At 45.0% G+C, this 20,317-nt stretch overlaps 1 protein-coding gene and 1 non-coding gene across 2 annotated transcripts in view; one reads left to right on the forward strand and one right to left on the reverse strand.

Moving 5' to 3' along the window:
- LOC145354021 (deoxynucleotidyltransferase terminal-interacting protein 1-like) overlaps positions 1–13,282 on the reverse strand; it is a 50,162-nt gene extending 36,880 nt beyond the window's left edge. Inside the window, exon 1 of the mRNA XM_080205104.1 lies at positions 13,147–13,282. Coding sequence (XP_080061230.1) covers positions 13,147–13,212 — 66 coding nt within the window. The 5' untranslated portion in view covers positions 13,213–13,282. The remainder of the gene's footprint in view (positions 1–13,146) is intronic.
- A 774-nt stretch (positions 13,283–14,056) lies between these two features.
- On the forward strand, positions 14,057–14,129 carry trnat-ugu (transfer RNA threonine (anticodon UGU)). The gene has a single exon. It is a non-coding gene; the product is annotated as a tRNA-Thr (tRNA).
- The last annotated feature ends 6,188 nt before the right edge of the window (positions 14,130–20,317 follow it).

Here is a 20,317-nt window from a genome sequence, read left to right on the forward strand (position 1 = left end):
ACTGTTCCATCATTTAATGGGATCATGGCTGATCTGACTGTAATCTCAACTCCACATTCCCACATATCCCCAATAGCCTTTCACCCCCATGTTTATCTATTGGTCTTAGTATTTAAAGACTCTGCTTCCACTGTCCTTTCAAGAAGAGAGTTGCAAAGAGTCACAATAAGACATACGATCAGAAGTAGACTGTTTGGCCCATCAGGTCTGCTCTGTCATTCAATTAGATCATGATTGATCTGATATAACCTTCAACTCCACTTTTCCATCTTATCCCCATAATGTTTGATTCCCTTATTGATTAAAAACCTGTCTACCTCAGCCTTGTAAGAAGTCTCACAACACCAGGTTAAAGTCCAACAGGTTTATTTGGTAGCAAAAACCACGAGCTTTCGGACTGCTGTTTCTTCGTCAGGTAAGTAGGAGTTCTCAGCCTTGAACATACTTAACAACCCAGTCTCTATAGTAAAGAATTCCACAGATTCACTAGCCTGACTGAGGAGAAATTCCTCCTCATTTCTGTTTTAAATGGGTGACCCACTCCTCAGATTGTACCCTGTGGTCCTAGATTCTCCCACAAGGGGAAACAACCTCTCAGTATCTACCCTGTCAAGCCTCCTGATAGTCCTATATGCTTCAATAAGGTTGCCCCTCAATTTGCTAAACTTCTTGCCCAACTTACTCAACCTCACTCATACAAAATTCCCTCCATACCCAGGATCAACCTAGTGAACTTTTTCTGGACTGCATCCATTGCCAGCATACTTTCCTTAGATAAGTGGAACAAAACTGTTCACAGTATTCCGGGTCTAACTAGTACCTTCACGACCCTTGGAGAAATAAATTCTCCTTATCTTTGTCAAAGTAGGCAACTCATTTTTAAATAGTGTCCCCGAGTTCTAGATCCTCACACAAGAGAAAACATCCTCTTCGCACCCACCCTGTAAAGACCCCTCAGAATTTTTTTATTTCAGACTGATTACATCTTGCCTTTTCACCATCGAAGGCCCCAGATGGAACAGTGATTTGCTTGCACTTCTTTCAATTTAGAATACTGTATTCATTGCCCACAATAAAGCCTCCTCTACAAACACAGACTGGCTGACAGTTTAACAGAACATCTCCATTCACCCTAAATGGCCTGTGATTTTAATTCTCTATTTTCTCTCATGCTGACTTCTCTGCCCTGCAGTGTTCCAACAAAGTGCAACATAAACTCGAGGAACAACATTTCATCTTTCAATTAGATAGGTTACAAATTTCCAGATTCAACAATGAGTTCAATTCTTTCAGACTGTGATCTCTGCCTTTATTATGCTTTCTTTTTATTTGCCAGTTGCAGTTACATCTGCTTTCCAATGACTGTTTTTGATCATTCTGCCATCATTCTAGACAGATCATTCTGTCTAGAATCTCTTCTAGGCACATCCTTCATTTTAGTTGTCTTATTCTCACTTCTTTTGGGCCTTGCACACTAGCCCTTTTATCGTTTAATCCTCCCTGTCTTCTCCCCTATTTAAGGAAAGCTGTATCATTGAAGGCAGTGCAGAGAATGTTTGCTAGGATGACCCCGGGTATAGAGGGACTGCCATATGAAGAAAGATTAAACATGCTGGGTCTTTACTCCGTGGAGTTCAGAAGAATGAGATTGTTGGGAAGATGTTTCCACTCATGGGAAAGGGGAGGACCAGAGGGCATTGTCACAGAAGAAGGGGGTGCTCATTTAAGATGGATTGGAGGAAAAATTTATTCTCTGAAGGAATGATGAATCTTTGGAATTTTTTAACCCAGGACACTGTGGAGGCCAAGACCTTGGATATTTTCAAGGCTGAGATTAATAGGTTTTTAAATCAGAAGGGGAATTAACAGCTACATGGATAAGACAGGAAAGTGGACACTGAGTGTAAAATCACCATGATCTTATTGAATGGCTGAATGGCTTAATCCTGCTCCTATTTCTTATGGTCTTACAGGCCTTTTCTTTGGTACTTTTCCACCTCCTCTTCTTTCACCTACTTAAAACCTATTACATTTGCAATCTAAACAAAAATAATCAAACTGAGATTTTAATTGTTTCTCACTCTGATCTGCTGAATCTTGCCAACATTGTTTTTAATCCTCGTGCTTTTTTTTTTGAAATGATCTTATTAACTCTTGCTGCTATTCAATGATTTGTGACCGTACCCACATGATCCCTGTTTCTACACTCATCTTATTTTCAAAAGATACTACAGCCTTCTTATTCCACTTACCAAAATGTATCACTTCAGTCACATCTAAACCCAAGGTCCATTTGCTCATTCTGCAAGTTTAATAACGGCTTCCTGTACTTTGCCAGTCCTTTGTATTAATGACATCCCACAACTTGGAATCTACAAGTTCTGAAATCAAACTTCTGATTCCCAGGGTCCAAATTATTAATATAAATAATGAACAGCAGTGGCCTCAGCACCAATCCTTGTGAAACAGCACTTCCACCATTTGCCAATCTGAGTATTTAATCTCTACTCCACATTTTTGGAGACAGCTTGGTTTTCATTAAGACTTGTCCACTGATTCCATAGCCCTTGACCTTCATCAAGGGTCTGTTCTGCTCTGTACCTTATCAAAGGCTTTTGAAAATCCAAAGGTATTCTGCAATTGTACGACCCTTATCCAACCTGTTCTATCTCAAATAGTTCAATAGGATTTGCTGAGGTGCATAAACAATGATGGTAACACTTCAGGAGAACATCGACAGATTAACGAATGGAGAAACTCAGGGCCGATGAAATTGAATGGAGAGCAATATGAAGTGACACATTTTTGCAGGAAGCAAGAAGAGAGGCATTTAATAAGAAGTACAATTATAACAGATGCAGAAGAGAAACAATGCAGCTGGGAGGAAGTACATAAAGCTTTGGAGGTGGCAAGGCAAGTTGAGAAGTCTATTAAAAGCCACAGGGGAGCCTGAGTTTTATAAACAAAAATATAAAGTGCAAAACAAGGAGAGCTTAGTTAATCTTTACAAATTACTGATTTAAGATCAACTGCAGTATTATACCCTCTGCTGGGCACCACATTTAGAAAGAGGTCAAGGCATGAGTGAGCGTACAGAGCAGATCTGCTAAAAAGGTACTTGGTGCAAGGACCTTCAGTTAAGGGGAAGCTGGAGAAGTTGAGATTGTTCTTGTTAGAGCAGAGAAGATTAAGTATAGAATCCCTACAGCGCAGAGAACATTCAGCCATTGAATCTGGGACGTTTGATGAGGATAGTAGAAAGAGCGCTTCATTCTGTATCCGATCCCGTGCTGTACCTGTCCTGGCACTGTTTGACTGGACAGTATAGACGGAGCTTTACCATGTATCTAACCCTGTGCTGTTACCTGTCCTGAGAGTGTTTGACGCGGAGCGTAGAGGGAGTTTTACTACGTATCTAACCCTGTGCTGTTGACTGTTCTGGGAGTGTTTGACGCAGAGTGTTGAGGGAGCTTTACTCTCTATCTAACCCAGCATTGTACCTTTCCCTTGAGTGTCTAATGGGACAGTGTAGAGGGAGTTTTACCCTGTATCTAATCCGGTGCTGCATCTGTCCTGAGTGTGTTTGGTATTATTGTGAAGTCAGTGTTTGTAAAATTACAAAAAATTGTAAAAATGCTAAGAGTTGTAAAACTCTGTTTAAAATATGATTTTTTTTGTTCAAAAGAGTTGCAGACAGAAACAATCCATTAGGTAAAAACAATAGGGTTGCCTGGGCAACAGGCTTCAGGCATTTGAATCAGAACGTGTTTTTGAATTTTAACCAGTCTGAAATAGGCATTTGTATAGGCGCAGCCTATCAGATTTGAATGTCATCTTTTCATAACCCGTAAACCAATCCTATTGTGAGAATTTTGGTATGCCATCAGGAGTATAAAACCAGCTCCCAGCTCCAGAAAACAGCAATACCGCCTGCCGAGTAACAACACAGATCACAGCAGCTAGGGAGAGACACAGATAGTCACTGTTCTCTGCCACTGTAACAGTCACATTGATGTCTTAAAAGAAAGTCTCATCTCAATCATAAAGGTACCAAATGAAGCACAGAAGAATAGAACAAAGAAATCAGCAAGGAAGACAGAAGAAAGTCAACAAACCTGATTGCATTTTGAGAAACTAAAAATTCTCGTTTCTTTGCTAATGAGTGGGAATTGTAATTATCTAAGCCACACTCTGTTAGAATAGATTTATTTGATTTGTTAATAGTTTAGTTAACCTGTTTACTGTTAGTTAGAAGAATAAAGTGTTAGAATCATGGAAAAACTACAACACAAACATGCCCTTTGGCCGACAAGTTGCGCCGATCTAATCTCCACCTACTAGGCTTACCTATAACCCTCAATCCTATTAAGTCCCATGTACTCATCCAGAAGTCTCTTGAAAGACCCTATCAAATTTGCCTCCACCATCACTGCCAACAGCCAATTCCATTCACCCACCAGCCTCTAAGTGAAAAACTTACCCCTGACATCTCCTCTGGATCTACTCCCCAGCACCTTAAACCTGTGTCCTCTTGTGGCAACCATTTCAGCCCTGGGGGAAAGCCTCAGAGTCTACCTGATCAATACCTCTCATCATCTTATACACCTCTATCAGGTCCCCTCTCATCCTTTGTCTCTCTAAGGAGAAAAGATCGAGCTCTCTCAACCTATCCTCATAAGGCATGCCACCCAATCCAGGTAACATCCTTGTAAAACTCCTCCGCACCCTTTCAATGGTTTCTACATCCTTTCTGTAATGAGATGACCAGAACTGAGCACAGTCTCCAAGTGGGGTCTGACCAGGGTCTTATACAGCTGCAGCATTATCTCCTGACTCCTAAACTCAATTCCTCAATTGATGAAGGCCAGTACACCATACGCCTTCTTAACCACATCGTCTACCTGCGAAGCCGATTTGAGAGTCCTATGAACCCGGACCCCAAGATTCTTCTGATCTTCCACACTGCTAAGAGTCTTTACCTTCATAACGTATTCCTTCATCCCATTGGACCTGCCAAAATGTACCACTACACATTTATCCGGGTTGAAGTCCATCTGTCACTTCTACGCCCAGTCTTGCATCCCATCTATGATGATTTTACAGAGTGTGTCTCAGGTAGTTATTTGGATTTGACCACTAAAAGCTATTGAAAGGCAAATAATCATCATCCACGAACCCATCCAAGTTTTTCTTAAATGTTAAAAATTTACCACTTTATCCGGCAGCTCATTCTACACTCCCACCACTCTCTGCGTAAAGAATCCCTCCTTAATATTCCCTTTAAACTTTTCTCGTTTCACCCTTAACCCATGCCCTCTGTTTTTTTCTCCTCTAGCTCTGGGGGTGCAAGTGCACAAGTCTTTGAAGGTGGCAGTACAAGTGGAGAAGGTTGTGAAGAAAGCCTATGGAATGTTAGCCTTTATAGGAAGGGGTATAGAATATAAGAGCTGGAGTCAAATGTTGCAGTTGTATAGAACGTTGGTTAGGCCGCATTTAGAGTACTGCGTCCAGTTCTGGTCGCCTTACTACCGGAAGGAGGTGGAAACTCTGGAGAGAGTGCAGAGGAGGTTTACCAGGATGTTGCCTGGTATGGAAGGTCTGGGTTATGAGGAAAGATTGAGCAAATTGGGGCTGTTTTCCCTTGAAAGACGGCGACTGAGGGGGGATCTAATAGAGGTATATAAGATTATGAAGGGTATAGGTAGAGTAAACCGTGGTAAGCTATTTCTTATGTTAGAGACACACAGTACGAAGAGCCGCGGGCTTAGGGTGAGGGGGGAAAGAGGTATAACACGGATATTAGAGGGAGGTTTTTCACACAGAGGGTAGTGGGGGTATGGAATGCTCTGCCAAGTAAGGTGGTGGAGGCAGGCACGCATGCTGGAGTTGTTTAAGAGTAACTTAGACAGACACATGAGTGGGTTGGAGATGGGAGGATATAGGAGATTGTTTTAAATAAGGTTCATTAGCGTTGGGACGTCCCTGGTAATGTAAAAGGATGTGTTTTGATACTAATGTTTTCTCTTTTAATTCACAGGTTTTAAGTAGGTCCGCCTTGTTGTCCAACGAGGGGCATACACGCGATGGTTCGTACTAGGGCTGCTCTTGAATGTTTGAGAGTAGCCTAGTGCTTCATGTCATTAGTGTGTACTTAAACTGGACTAGATGCTGGGCAACACGACAGCTCAGTGACTATCACTGTTTGCTGTGCAGATACATGGATTTGAGCCAGTGTGTGGGAGTTTGCGCATTCTCCCCGTGCTTGCGTGGGTTTTCTCCAGGTGCTCTGGTTTCCTCCCACACCCCAAAGATGTGCTTTTAGGCTGATTGGAGGTAATAAATTGTCCCTAAATTAGTTTCCCTCAATGTGGAATGCCATAAACAATAGATAAGGGTCATAGGTGGGGGACTGGTAATGTTAAAATGGCGGCACGGGCTCGTTGGGCCTGTTTCACGGGCTGTTTTTGTTCTTTGTTCAGTGGAAACAGCCTGCTTGCATTCACTCTATCTATACCCATCAAAATCTTATACACCTCTATCAAATCTCCCTTCATTCTTCTATGCTCCAGGGAATAAAGTCCTAACCTATTCAACCTTTCTCTGTAACTCAGCTTCTCAAGTCCCGGCAACATCCTAGTGAACCTTCTCAGCACTCTTTCAACCTTATTTACATCCTTCCTGTAACGAGGTGACCAAAACTGTACACAATACTCTAAATTCGGCCTCGCCGATGCCTTGTATAACCTTACTGTAACACTCCAACTTTTATACTCGATACTCTGATTTATAAAGGCCAATGTACCAAAAGCACTCTTTACAACCCTATCCACCTGTGACATCACTTTTAGGGAATTCTGTATCTGTATTCCCAGATCCCTCTGTTCAACTGCACTCTTCAGAGTCCTACCATTTAGCCTGTACGTTCTACTTTGGTTTGTCCTTCCAAAGTGCAATACCTCACACTTGTCTGCGTTAAATTCCATTTGCCATTTTTCAGCCCATTTTTCTAGCTGGTACAAATCCCTCTGCAAGCTTTGAAAACATTCCTCACTGTCCACTACACCTCCAATCTTTGTATCATCAGCAAATTTGCTGATCCAATTTACCACATTATCATCCAAATCATTGATATAGATGACAAACAACAGTGGACCCAACACCGATCCCTGCAGCATACCACTCGTCACAGGCCTCCACTCAGAAGCAATCCTCCACAACCACTCTCTGGCTTCTTCCATTGAGCCAGTGTCTAATCCAATTTACTACCTCCCCATATACCTCCCTGTATACCTAGCGACTGAACCTTCCTAACTAACCTCTCATGAGGGACCTTATCAAAGGCCTTGCTGAAATCCAGGTAGACAACATCCACCACTTTCCCTTCATCCACTTTCCTGGTAACCTCCTTGAAAAACTCTAATTGATTGGTCAAACATGACCATCCACCAACAAAGCCATGCTGACTCTCCCTGATAAGTCCCTGTCTATCCAAATATTTGTAGATCTTATCCCTTATCACAGCTTCCAATAACTTGCCCACCAACGTCAAACTTACTGGCCTATAATTTTCCGGACTTCTTTTGAAACCTTTTTCAAACAACAGAACAACATAAGCCATCCTCCAATCATCTGGCATCTCCCCCATGAATACTGACATTTTAAATATGTCTGCCAGGGCCCCTGCAAGTTCAACACTAGCCTCCCTCAAGGTCCGTGGGAATACCATGTTGGGTCCTGAGGACTTATCCACTCTGATTTGCCGCAAGCACCTCCTCCCCTGTGATCTGTTAAGGTTCCATGACATCCCTGCCTGTTTGCCCTATTTTCGTAGGCTCCATGTCTGTTTCCTCAGTAAATATGGATGCAAAAAACCCATTTAGTATCTCCCCCATCTCTTTTGGTTCCATATACAGTCTACCACTCTGGTCTTCAAGAGGACCAATTTTATCCCTCACTATCCTTTTGCACTTTACATACCTATAGAAGCTCTTTGGATTTTCTTTCAGTCTGCCAAAGCAACCTCATGTCTTCTTTTAGCCCTGATAGATATATCTGTCACTCCTCAATTTAAAGCTATGTCCCCTCGTGCTAGCCATCTCCATCCAAGGAAAAAGGCTCTCACTGTCCACCCTATCTAATCTTCTGATCATCTTATTGCCTTCATTAAGTCACTTCTTAACCTTCTTCTCTCTAACAAAAACAGCCTCAAGTTTGTCAGCCTTTCCTCATAAGACCTTCCCACCGTACCAGGCAACATCCTGGCAAATCTCCTCTGCACCCTTTCCAACGCTTCCATATTCTTCTAATAATGCGGCAACCAAAACTGTACACAATACTCCAAGTGCGGCCACACCAGAGTTTTGTACAGCTGCAACAAGACCTCATGGCTCCAAAACTAAATCCCTCGATCCAGCTGCAACAAGACCTCATGGCTCCAAAACTCAATCCCTCTACCAAGGAAAGCTAACACACCGTACGTCTTCTTAACAACCCTATCAACCTAGGTGCCAACTTATAAGGATCTATGCACATGGGCACCAAGATCTCTCTGCTCATCCACACTACCAAGTATCTTACCATTAGCCCAGTACTCTGTATTCCTGTTACTCCTTCCAACGTGAATCACTTCACACTTTTCTGCATTAAACTCCATTTGCCACCTCTTAGCCCAAGTCTGCAGCTTACCTATGTCCCTCTAACCTGCAATGTCCTTCCATACTGTCCACAACTCCACCAACTCGAGTGTCATCTGTAAACTTACTAACCCATTCTTCTACGTCCTCATCCAGGTCATTTATAAAAATGACAAACTGCAGTGGCTCCAAAACAGATCCTTGTGATACACCACTAGTAACTGAACTCCAGAAAAGACTTGGTCGATGATGACTCTGGGAAAGGATGTGTAGATAGTTTGAGTCATGTTGAGATCAAAAAGGTGGTGGCATTAGAGTTCTTGAGAAACATTAAGGTAGACAAGTCCCCATGACTTGATGGGATATACCCCAGAATACTGAGAGAGGCAAGGGAGGAAATTGCTGGGGCCTTGAGAGAAATCTTTATATCCTCACTGGCTACAGGAGAGGTCCCAGAGGATTGGAGAATAGCCAATGTTGTTCCTTTGTTTAAGAAGGATAGCAAGAATAATCCAGATAATTACAGGCCGGTGAGCCTTACATCAGTGGTAGGGAAATTGTTGGAGAGGATTCTTCGAGACAGGATTTATTCCCATTTGGACGTATTAGTGAGAGGCAACATGGTTTTGTGAAGGGGAGGTCCTGTCTCACGAACTTGATAGTTTTTTTCGAGAAAGTGACAAAGATGATTGATGAGGGTTGGGCAGTGGATTTTGTCCACATGGACTTCAATAAGGCCTTTGACAAGGTCCCTCATGGCAGACTGGTGCAGAAGGTAAAGTTGCATGGGATCAGAGGTGAGCTAGCAAGGTGGATACAAAGCTGGCTCAGTCAAAGAAGAGAAGGTAGCATTGGAAGAGTGTTTCTGTATGGAGAGCTGTGACAAGTGATGCTCCTCAAGGATCAGTGCTGGGACTTTTACTGTTTGTTACATGTATATATAAATGATTTGGAGGAAAATGTAACTGGATTGATTAGTAAGTTTGCGGACAACACAAAGGTTGGTAGATTTGAGGATAGCGATGAGGACCATCAGAGGATACAGCAGGATATAGATCAGTTGAAGACTTGGGTGGAGATGGCAGATGGAGTTTAATCCAGACGAATGTGAGGTAATGCATTCTGGAAGGTCTAATACAGATAGAAAATATTCAATAAATGGCAGAATCCTTAGGCGTATTGATAGGCAAAGGGATCTGGGTATACAGGTACACAGGTCACTGAAAGTGGCAATGCAGGTGGAGAAGTAGTCAAGAAGGCATACGGCATGCTTGCCTTCATCTGCCAGGGCACTGAGTTTAAAAATTGGCAAGTCATGTTGCAGCTTTATAGAACCTTAGCTAGGCCACACTTGGAATATAGTGTTCAATTCTGGTTGCCACACTACCAGAAGGGTGTGGAGGCTTTGGAGAGGGTACAGAAAAAATTTACCAGGATGTTGTCTGGTATGGAGGGCATCAGCTACGAGGAGAGATTGGAGAAACTTGGTTTAGTCTCACTGGAGCGACGGAGGTTGAGGGAGACCTGATAGAAGTCTACAAGATTATGAGAGGCATAGACAGAATGGATAGTCAGACACTTTTTCCCAGGATGGAAGAGTCAATTACTAGGGGTCATAGGTTTAAGGTGCGAGGGGCAAGGTTTAAAGGAGATGTACGAGGCAGATTTTTTTTTATATAGAGTAGTGGGTGCCTGGAACTCGTTGTCAAGGGAGGTAGTGGAAGCGGATACGGTAATAATTTTTAAGGGGTGTCTTGACAAATACATTAATAGGATGGGAATAGAGGGATATGGTCCCTGGAAGGGTAGGGGGTTTTAGTTAAGTCGGACAGCATGGTCGGCGGAGGTTTGGAGGGCCGAAGGGCCTGTTCCTGTGCTGCAATTTTCTTTATTCTTTGGGGGGCTTTACTCCAAGTCTAACCTCACGCTGTGTCTGTCCTGAGAGTGTTTGATGGTGACTGTATAGAGAGCTTTACTTTGCATCCAACCCCATGCTATACCTGTCCTGCGAGTGTTTGATGCTAAATCTGAGTGTCAAAAACGGACCCTCCTGCACTGATATTTCTCAATTTGATGAGCAGAACAAACAATGTAAAGTGCAAGTATCAGCATGCGAATCTAGACCACTGATATAACTCCTGCAGAGTGGAACGATTCACTCACTGTAGCCCTTAACCACACAGACAAATAATCACTCATTTGAACCTTAATGGTGCAGAGTAAGTTGATTTCAACACAATGTTGGATGTTTGTTCCTGGTCCCGTATCTTCAGCAGCAACTAGAGAAATGATCCAAGGTTACCACAACCAATCACTGTACCCCTCTTATGGAAGGTACTCGAATGCAAGAGCAAGAATCCGCTCAGAATATGAAGCACTCTCAAATTATACAGCCCATCACTATCAGAACTGTAATGCACCCCCAGTTTGCACAGTCCGTCACTGATCATGGTCAGAACTGTAAACTACTCCTGGGTGGCACAACACATTACTGTTCACAGTCACAGACATGACACACTCCCAGGTCGCATAGCCCATCACTGTTCAATGTTGGAACTGTGACACATTCCTGCATTTTACAAGAAAAGGTAATTCAGCAGTTTTAGCAAAGTTGGAAAGCTTTTTGACCCTGGTGGAGTGTTCACAAAAGGGTCACATGGTGGTTTATAGCTTTAAAAAAGAATCAGGCCAGGAAACCCATTTAAAAACTGGACAGTTTTTGGGGAGAAAACAAGAAGCATCAGCTGCTCATATAAAGACGACAACAGCTCCTGACCCAGTCTAAAACAAAAAGTGAATGTTGCTTACGTTCTGAAATCAACAGACTGCAAAACATTACCCTGAGAGACACACACAGCAATACATTAGTGCTCCCTCTCTGCCAACCTGGGATGTGGCTTCAACTCACTACCTTCTAGCTCACAGGCCAGGACGTTACACTGAAGTACAGACTGGGACTGACAGAGACACTAAACCAGGAAGCGCACATATGAACGAGACACAAATAAATCTGTTTCCACTGGTGCCACCAGAAGCCAGCACATTCAATTCACATTTAAAACACTGACATCTTTTACAGGTGGAGATAAAAAGCTTAAGAACAGCAGGTGCTGGAAATCTGAAATAAAAACAGAAAATGTTGGAAATACTCAATAAGTCAGGCAGCAGCTGTGCGGAGAGAAACACAGTCAACGTCAGATCTGTGACCAGCTGGGTTTTGATGAAAGGACAGAGAATTCAATCATTCATTCTGCTTTTCTTAGAGGAAGAGTACAGTGTCAGTATAGATTGTCACTCCCTGGTTAGAAGGGAAATGACTGTGAGCTGTAAACCTTTCTTTGACAAGCTTTCAGCTGTAATGGATGAATAAAAAAGCAATGACTTGCATTTACATAGCACCTTTAACGTATGAAGGTATCTCAGGTGCTTCACAGTGCAGTCACAAACAAAATGACACAATTAGATAAGGAGACATTATAAGAGTGGTTAAAAACTTGGCCAACGTGTAGGTTTTATGGAGCATCTTAAAAGAGGAGAGCAGAGCAGAGAAGAGAGATTTAGGGAGTGAATTCTGGAGCTTCAGTCCCAGCTATGACAGTCAATTGTGCAGGAACAAAACCTGAGACTGATAAGTAGTGTCTTGGCCTTCAATGTGATTTTGTTTTGCTGCAATGAATTGATCCCATGAACCAGAAATGAACAGAGACATGACTGGATGGCCACCCTAGCACTGGACTCCTCACTGCACTAATTCAACACTGTGCCAATTCCCAACATAAACAGAAACACACCATCCCATGGGCTAAGAATAACTGGTGCCCAGAGAAAAAACTCCCCTGAAATGCACCACAGAACCCTCACTCTCCACCCGCCCCCCAATTAACCCCTCAACTTCTGAACTCTTACCCCCCACCTCACACTTGCTACCCCTCAACACGTCTCACTCGCTCCCTGCCCACATGCTCCCCCCCCGACACCCCCACGCCCCTCACTTCACCTCCCCGCTTGCTTGTTTCAACCACTGCACCCCTCGCTCACTTGCCCCCCGCACTCCTTGCACGCTCCCCCTCATTCACTCCCCCGCAGATCCCCCTCCCCCCAGACCTTCCCTCCCCCAAGACCACTCATCCCTCCAGAACTCCCCTACCTCCGGTACCCGCCCCCCGCCCCCCCTCCTCCCCCCCTCCTCCCTCCAGATTCCCCATCTCATCCTTCTTCCAGATCACTATCCCACTTCCTCCAAATCCCCTCTCTCCCCTTCCCCAGACCCCACCCCCTTTCCCCCAGAGCCGACCCTCCTCCCCTTCCCTCAGAAACCCCCTCCCTTGGACCGCTCTTCCAGATCACTACCCCCTCCAGGCTCCCTCCGTCCCGACCCCCTCCCTCGGGCCCCTCCCTCCCTCCCTCCCTCTCCTGTCCCCCAACTGCCGGGGCCTCCCGCTCTTGTCCCCAAGGCAGGGCAGTGTGGAGGATGTTGATCGGACACACTCCTGGCCCAAGTCGCACTGCTCACCGTGCCGGCTTGCTCAGGATCCGGGAAGCCTGGGGCCGGGCTGCCGCCTTCCCCGCTCGCTCCCATGGCAACCGGGCCTCCAGCCGCCACTGCCGGGCAGTCCGTCCTCACCAGAAACTGCTGTCGCTTTACTTCCGGACCAAGCTTCGCCGGAACCAGAAACAGTATATCGCCATCTTTGTACGGGGCATCCCGCCCGTTTCGCTCTCACAGTGTTTGAGTAGGTCTGCCATGTTGAACCGGGGCGGTGCTGGGTCCGCCATGTTGAACCGGGGCAGTGCTGGGTCCGCCATGTTGAACCGGGGCAGTGCTGGGTCCGCCATGTTGAACCGGGGCAGTGCTGGGTCCGCCATGTTGAACCGGGGCGGTGGTGGACCCGCCATGTTGAAGCGGGGCGGTACTGGGTCCGCCATGTTGAAGCGGGGCGGTACTGGGTCCGCCATGTTGAAGCGGGGCAGTGTTAGGTCCGCCATGTTGAAGCACGGCCGTGCTGCGTTGAACGAGCCAGTGGTGTGTCCGCAATGTTGAAGCGGGGTGGTGGTGGATCCGCCATGTTGGAGCGGGGCGGTGCTGGGTCCGCCATGTTTAAGTAGGACAATGGTGTGATCTTTTGCTGCCCATAGTGAGTGTGGCTGCCATTTTAGTGTGGGGCAGGGATCTTGCGCGGGCTGCGAATGACTGATATTACTTTTGGAATAAAGAAGGCAAGGCACAGCGCGATTACTCAGTCCTGTTTTTTGAGTCAAAGGAAAAGTCCCCCACTCCTTCCCATCCACCTGATGGGCGCGAAACGAAGCGGATTGCAGGATGGGGCCTGTGGTTTCCAGCGATGCTGCGCCCTGGAGCTGAGAGCTGGTACTGCCGCTTCCTCAGCTCCTTCAGCTTCGGCTTTGGTAGTTCTGACGGCGGTGGCTCCATAGCTCAGGGGTTAGAGCACTGGTCTTGTAAACCAGGGGTCGCGAGTTCAAATCTCGCTGGGGCCTGCTCTGGATTTTATCATCAAAAATCTGTTTTATTTCTGTGAAAGCAAAGGAGAGAACTGGAAAGATGGGAATGTGATAGGGAGATAAAGGAAATGAAAGCGATACAGTGATGTGGGGATTCCAGCGTTTGACTAGGGAGGGCACAGTGAGAAGTCCAACCACATCAGGTTTAAGTCAAACAGGTTTATTTGGTAGCACAAGCTTTCGGAGCACTGCTCCTCCATCAGAATAGTGGGATTTCAGTTCACAAACAGGGCATGTACAAACAAACTCAATTTACAAGATAATGGTTGGAATGCAAATCTTTACAGGTAATCAAGGTACAGACCATGTGAGTGGAGAGGGCATTAAACACAGGTTAGAGAGATGTGTATTCTCTCCAGACAGGACAGTTAGTGAGATTTTGCAAACCCAGGCAAATCATGGGGGTTACAGTTGTGTGACATGAACCCAAGATCCCGGTTGAGGCTGTCCTCATGTGTGTGGAACTTGGCTATCAGTTGCAAAATCTCACTAACTGTTCTGGCTGGAGAAAATACACATCTCTTTAACTTGTGCTTGGCCCTCTCTTCACTCACGTTGTTCTTTAATCAAGTTTTTAAGGTAGAGACAAAAACAACCCAGGAAACAGGCCTTTCGGCCCAACAAGCCCGCACCGCCATTTTAACATTACCAGGACCCCTCCACCCATGACCCTTGTCTATGCTTATGGCATTCCACATTGAGGGAAAACTAATTTAGGGACAATTTATTACCTCCAATCAGCGTAATAGCACATCTTTGGGGTGTGGGAGGAAACTGGAGCACCTGGAGAAAACCCACGCAAGCATGGAGAGACTGCGCAAACTCCCACAGACACTGGCCCAAATCCATGTGTCTGCACAGCAATCAGTGATAGTCACTGAGCTGTCGTCTTGCCCAGCATCTGGTCCAGTTTAAGTGTACACTAACGACATGAAGCACTAGGCTATTCTCGAACATCCAAGAACAGTCCTTGTACGACCCATCGCATGTATGCCCCTCGTTGAACAACAAGGCGGACTGACTTAAAACCTGTGAATTAAAAGAGAAAAACCATTAGTATCATTCCACATCCTTATACATTACCAGGGACATCCCAAGGCTACTGAACCTTATTTAAAACAATCTCCTACATCCCTCCATCTCCAACCCACTGTCCTTTGATGGAAGAGTCCATCTGAACAAGGAGGCAGTGGGCAAGAAAACCAAGAGACTTGGTTCGGAAGCCTAGGTTAGGGTGATATGTAGTGACACCAATCCTGACTGGTACCATAGATGGGCCAAACTTGGATTAAGGTGGCCATGTCTTCTTTACCTTCGATAAAATGCATAACTGTAATAGGTATGCATGAATCAATATGAGGAGCATAGATGGCAGCAAGTTCTGTGGAGGTGCCAGTGGGATCATAACAGAGGGTGACGTGAGGGGTAGGGATCTGCAAGGGAGGTGAAAAACCCTGGGGTGATGGGCTTACTGCCCAGCACTGTGGTGGGTGAAAGAGCAGAAACTGATGTCCTATAGTGTGAGACTGCAGGCTGATACCATCATCCAGGCAAATAATTTCAACCTGTAAGGGAAAGAGCAGAACCTGACCTGCTAGGTTGATTCCCAACCTGGGAGTCTAAGCAAAGGAGAGGACACAGGTGTGATCCCCAAACTCTATGGTCAGGGGTTCAGTGAGGGGATAGGCATATTCCTGTCCAGTAAACCCACTTAGAAAAGGAAAAAAAACTATGTTCCTCTACAAAGGAGGCACCCATGGTAGAGGTGATGGCACCTGTACCTATCATAAAAAGGATGGAGCAGCCCTGGACTGTTAGCTCCACCATTTGCTCATCTTCCAGATTGTTAGAGAAAACTGGCATGTTATGAGGGGATAGTCAACCTGAGGGGGGGGATTGGAGGTGCAGAATGCTTGTCTCCTTCCTCAGGGTCCCTGTGGGTAGGGATACAGGGAACCTCTCCTCCAGCGATCCATACCCTCACATTTGAAGCATCCATGTCCCATGCAGGGAAGTCCTCCATGGGCAGGTGGGTCAGGAGCCTGAGGGAACAGCATGCAGGGGGTGAAAATGGGGTGCACTCAGACCAGCAGGTGGGGCAGGAGCCTGAGGGAACAGTGTGTGGGGGGGTGGGGGCAAAAAGGGGGACACTTGGACTATTGGGATGGGTGGGTGGGGTAGATCACACCATAGTTGTCTACCCATCCAGGAACACAATATTGGGGCTTCATCTGATATACCTGGTTGTTAGGACGGGCTCTCAGTTGCCGATCTCATGTTTAACCTTCGTGGGTTTAGATTCTTTAAAAGAATTCCAATAATATGTTAAAGCTCTTTGCATTTGGGGCTTGGTATTATCTGGCCAGTCCATATTGTTAGTTTGGGTGGCAGCTGCCAGGGTCTTAGGGATACATTGTAACAGGAGGGTATTAAATTGCAGTGAGGCTTGTCCTCCATTACAGGCTGCACCTCCTGCAAAGGTGGTATATGTAGAGCAAAACCAGTCCCAGTAATCAGGGCCACCTTCGCCTGGTTTGGGTTTACATTTGAGGATCTTTGATACATCAATAGGTTGTTGCAGGGTCTGCTTAAGAGCTTCACTAATCTGAGTGACCTACTTTTGTGGTTGATTTAGTGATCTGGAAAAAAGCAGTCCAGTCCTGATGTTCCAGGTGGCTCTTCCACCTAGCACACTCACTGGGTGTCAAGGCCATCAGAGACTAAAAAGGTCTTGTGGGGTACCCTGGTACAGCTTGATGGCACCAACAAACAGTGAAGTCTTCAGGATTAGTTTTGATTGGGGCATGTGACATGATTAGACATCTCCTGGGGTTTCCAAGGAGTGTACACTTGGATGGTTTGTTGGGCTCCTGGAGTGTTAGGACCTGCCACAGGAATGGGGACTGTTTGGTTGGGGAACTGTCTATTGAGGGCAAGGCGGCCCTAGAGTGCACCTCCATCTGAGCACCATTCATGGGGGTTTTGCCTCAGTTGAGCTCTCCCAAATGGAGTTGTCTGTGTCTTTGAGTCATCAAAGACATCATCATTGTCTGTGTCATGTCTAACCTTCTGTATCGTTTGGAAGGGACTGGGCTTGTTTGGGTTCTTCCCTTTCTTACATCTCCCAGTATGAGACCTTATGCCAAAGGCAGGAGAATCATGGGAAGCTGCTGTCAGCGATGGTGACAGTGGTGACTGGGGATTAACTGGAGGTGGACTATAAGCCAGGGGAAAAGCAGATGGGGCAGGTGGTGCTGGTGTCAATGGCATGTGTGGGCTGAAAGGAGCAGTGGTTAGAGGCTCCAATCATCATCTTAGGCACTGGTGTCATTTATTTTGAACATCAGCAAGCCAGATGAGTCAGGAGATATCTCATTTCTAAACACTCTTCATTCAGCCTGTCTTTCTAATCATTTTTTCTTACCTCTATCTTCCTTTTCTAATCTCTTGTTCTGCTCCTTGTACTTTTCACATTCCTGTTTCAAAATTTCCTAGGATTTGGGTTTACCCTCATTATCACATTCACTTATCCTCTTTCCACATGCATTGACCTCCCAACTGGCCAGTTTTGACTTCAGGTAGTTCATTCACTTTCTCCAAAGGAACATTAATACTTTCCATTTACTTCCTGCATTTCATTTCCAAATAGCCTCTTCAGCTTTAGTACACCTCCCAGGATCCCCCTAACGGCCAATTTTTGTTTTCTAATTTTTTATTCCGGCAACCCAACAGTTGCCTTCACTTTGTCCCCTCAGCTGGGTGCTGAAGACAGGGGGTGTATAAGGGGCTTCTGTCTCCTGACAGAGTCTGACCCATATTTTAGATAGTTTAAATATAAGGTTACTTCAGAGGACTTGAACCTTAATTGTTATCGACCTAAGGACTCAAACAACCCAGTGTCTTAAATAAACCTAAGGACTCAAACCACCAGGCTACCCAGGGAACTCAAACAACCTGGTGAAGGCCTAGTCAGTGCTCATGGATGTAAGTCATCTCCAGGTTCCATCAATACAGGGCCTCGGGGGACGAGGGGTACAATTTCCAAAGTGAAGATCCTCAGGAGATTCTGCTTTGAGGAACACAAGGCAGATCGCAGACCTTGAGAACAGAAGGAGGCCCAAATCAATGATGTGGAAGACCATGCAGAATATTCCCCAGAATCTGAACAAGAACCAGATGAAGATACCACAGAACCAGATCTGCATCCAGGACTTGTTAGAAGGTCCCCTGTGTCAGTCCCTCAACATTGGGATGTGGATGATCAGCTTGAGATATTAAAGAGTCGATGTCCACTGTAGAGGGGAAGGTGTGCTATTGGTCTTGCAAGAACAACAGCTCATGGGAGCAAACTGACAAAACAGGTTAACCACAGGCTCCAGAATGCTGACCCCACTTGGGGTCTGAGTACATGATAATGTTCTCTTTTGTCTTAAAGAATGGCATATCCTAAAGATATTGTGCTTATGTTCTGATGGGTGGGAGTTGTAAGTAGTAAAGGCATATTTTAATAAGATGTTCTCCCTTATGCAGCAATTCCTGTAACTACTTGTTTTTGATTGAATCAGATGATTGTGCACTTAAGTCTTGTTTGAAATCACATCTACCTGATGGGATTGTAAACTGTATAAAAAGGGGTCAGTGTTGTTGCTTCAGGGGATTTTCACTAACTGACTTGCAGCACTGAGTGGAGGTTAAGTAGTAAAGGTTAGCCAGCATACATCTCATGGCTGTACAAGATAGTTGGTAAGCATCCTCAGACATTTGTATCTTTTCCCCCCAACAAAAGAAGGTGGAAGAGAGAACGTCTAGGGCGCTTAAGACTCAGTTGCTGTAAAGGAGATGTGAGTTCTGCTTCTTCATAAAATACCTTTATTTATTTGATCCAACTTCACAACAACTGCCCACCAACAAAATGGGGCCACAAGTGGCACTTTTATATATCAGTGACTTCTACTGAATAATTGACATCACACTAGAACTTAATTTGGAAGGTCTGTTAACCCATTCCTAACAGTTGCCTTTCCTTGGGGGAAAAACTTGGACAAATTTGTTTTCCCCAAAGAAAACACCTTCCATTTCTTCCTTTCTTTAAAGAGAAGGGAAAAAAAAATCATTTTCACAGAAAGATACACCCTTCTTTAATGTTGTCCAAAAGGTTCTTCAAACTAGCCCCTTAGTAAAAAAAAATCAGATAACTGACAGCTACCATCAACCCATTTAATTTGAGATTTCTCATTTGTCCAACATCTGCTTTAAGCTGGCTATGTTGATCCTCGATCTTCTCTCATTTACACTTTGTGGAGTGCACACCCCCCCCCCCCCCCCCCCCCCCCCCGCCACACGGATTTAGTGTCAATGTTTGATTTGATTTATTATCGTCATGTATTAGCATAGTGAAAAGTATTATTCCTTGTGTGCTACACAGACAAAGCATACTGTTCATAGAAGGAAACGAGAGAGTGCAGAATCTAGTATTACAGTTGTAGCTAGGGTGTAAAGATATATTAACTTGAAGCAAGGTAGGGAAGAAGCTGTCCTCAAGTTGGTTGGTATGCAACCTGACTTATGTCTCTTTCCCAACTGAAGAGTGTATGTCCAGGGTGTGTGGGGTCCTTAATTATGCTGGCTGCTTTTCCAAGGCAGCAGGAAGTGTAGATAGAGCTAATGAATGGAAGGCTGGTTTGCATGGTGGGTCGGGCTACATTCACAGCCGAGTTTCTTGTGACCTTGACTAGAGCAGGAACCATATCCAAGCTGTAATGCAACCATAAAGAATGTTCACTATGGTGCAGCTGTAAAAGTTGGAGAGCCCTAGCTGACATGCTTCTGGAGAAAAGTAGAGGTAGTGGTGGGGTTTAACTTATTTTACCCAAATCCTGTAACCAAATCTGTTAATATCTGGGATATATAAAAGGACATATCCACAATCTCTACAAAGGTGACTCAGCAGTCAGTGCTTTTAACAAAGAATAAACAAAGAACAAAATCAGCCTGGGAAACAGGCCCTTCGGCCCAACAAGCCCACACCACCATCTCAACACCACCAGTCCCCCTCTCTACCCACGACCTCTATCTAATGTTTTATGGCCATCCAGATTGAGGGAAACTGATTTAGGGACAATTTATTCCTGCCAATCAGCCTAACAGCACATCTTTGGGGTGTG

This window comes from Carcharhinus amblyrhynchos, chromosome 16 (genome assembly GCF_965287045.1).
Source record: "Carcharhinus amblyrhynchos chromosome 16, sCarAmb.v2.hapA, whole genome shotgun sequence".
Classification (NCBI taxonomy): Eukaryota; Metazoa; Chordata; class Chondrichthyes; order Carcharhiniformes; family Carcharhinidae; genus Carcharhinus; species Carcharhinus amblyrhynchos.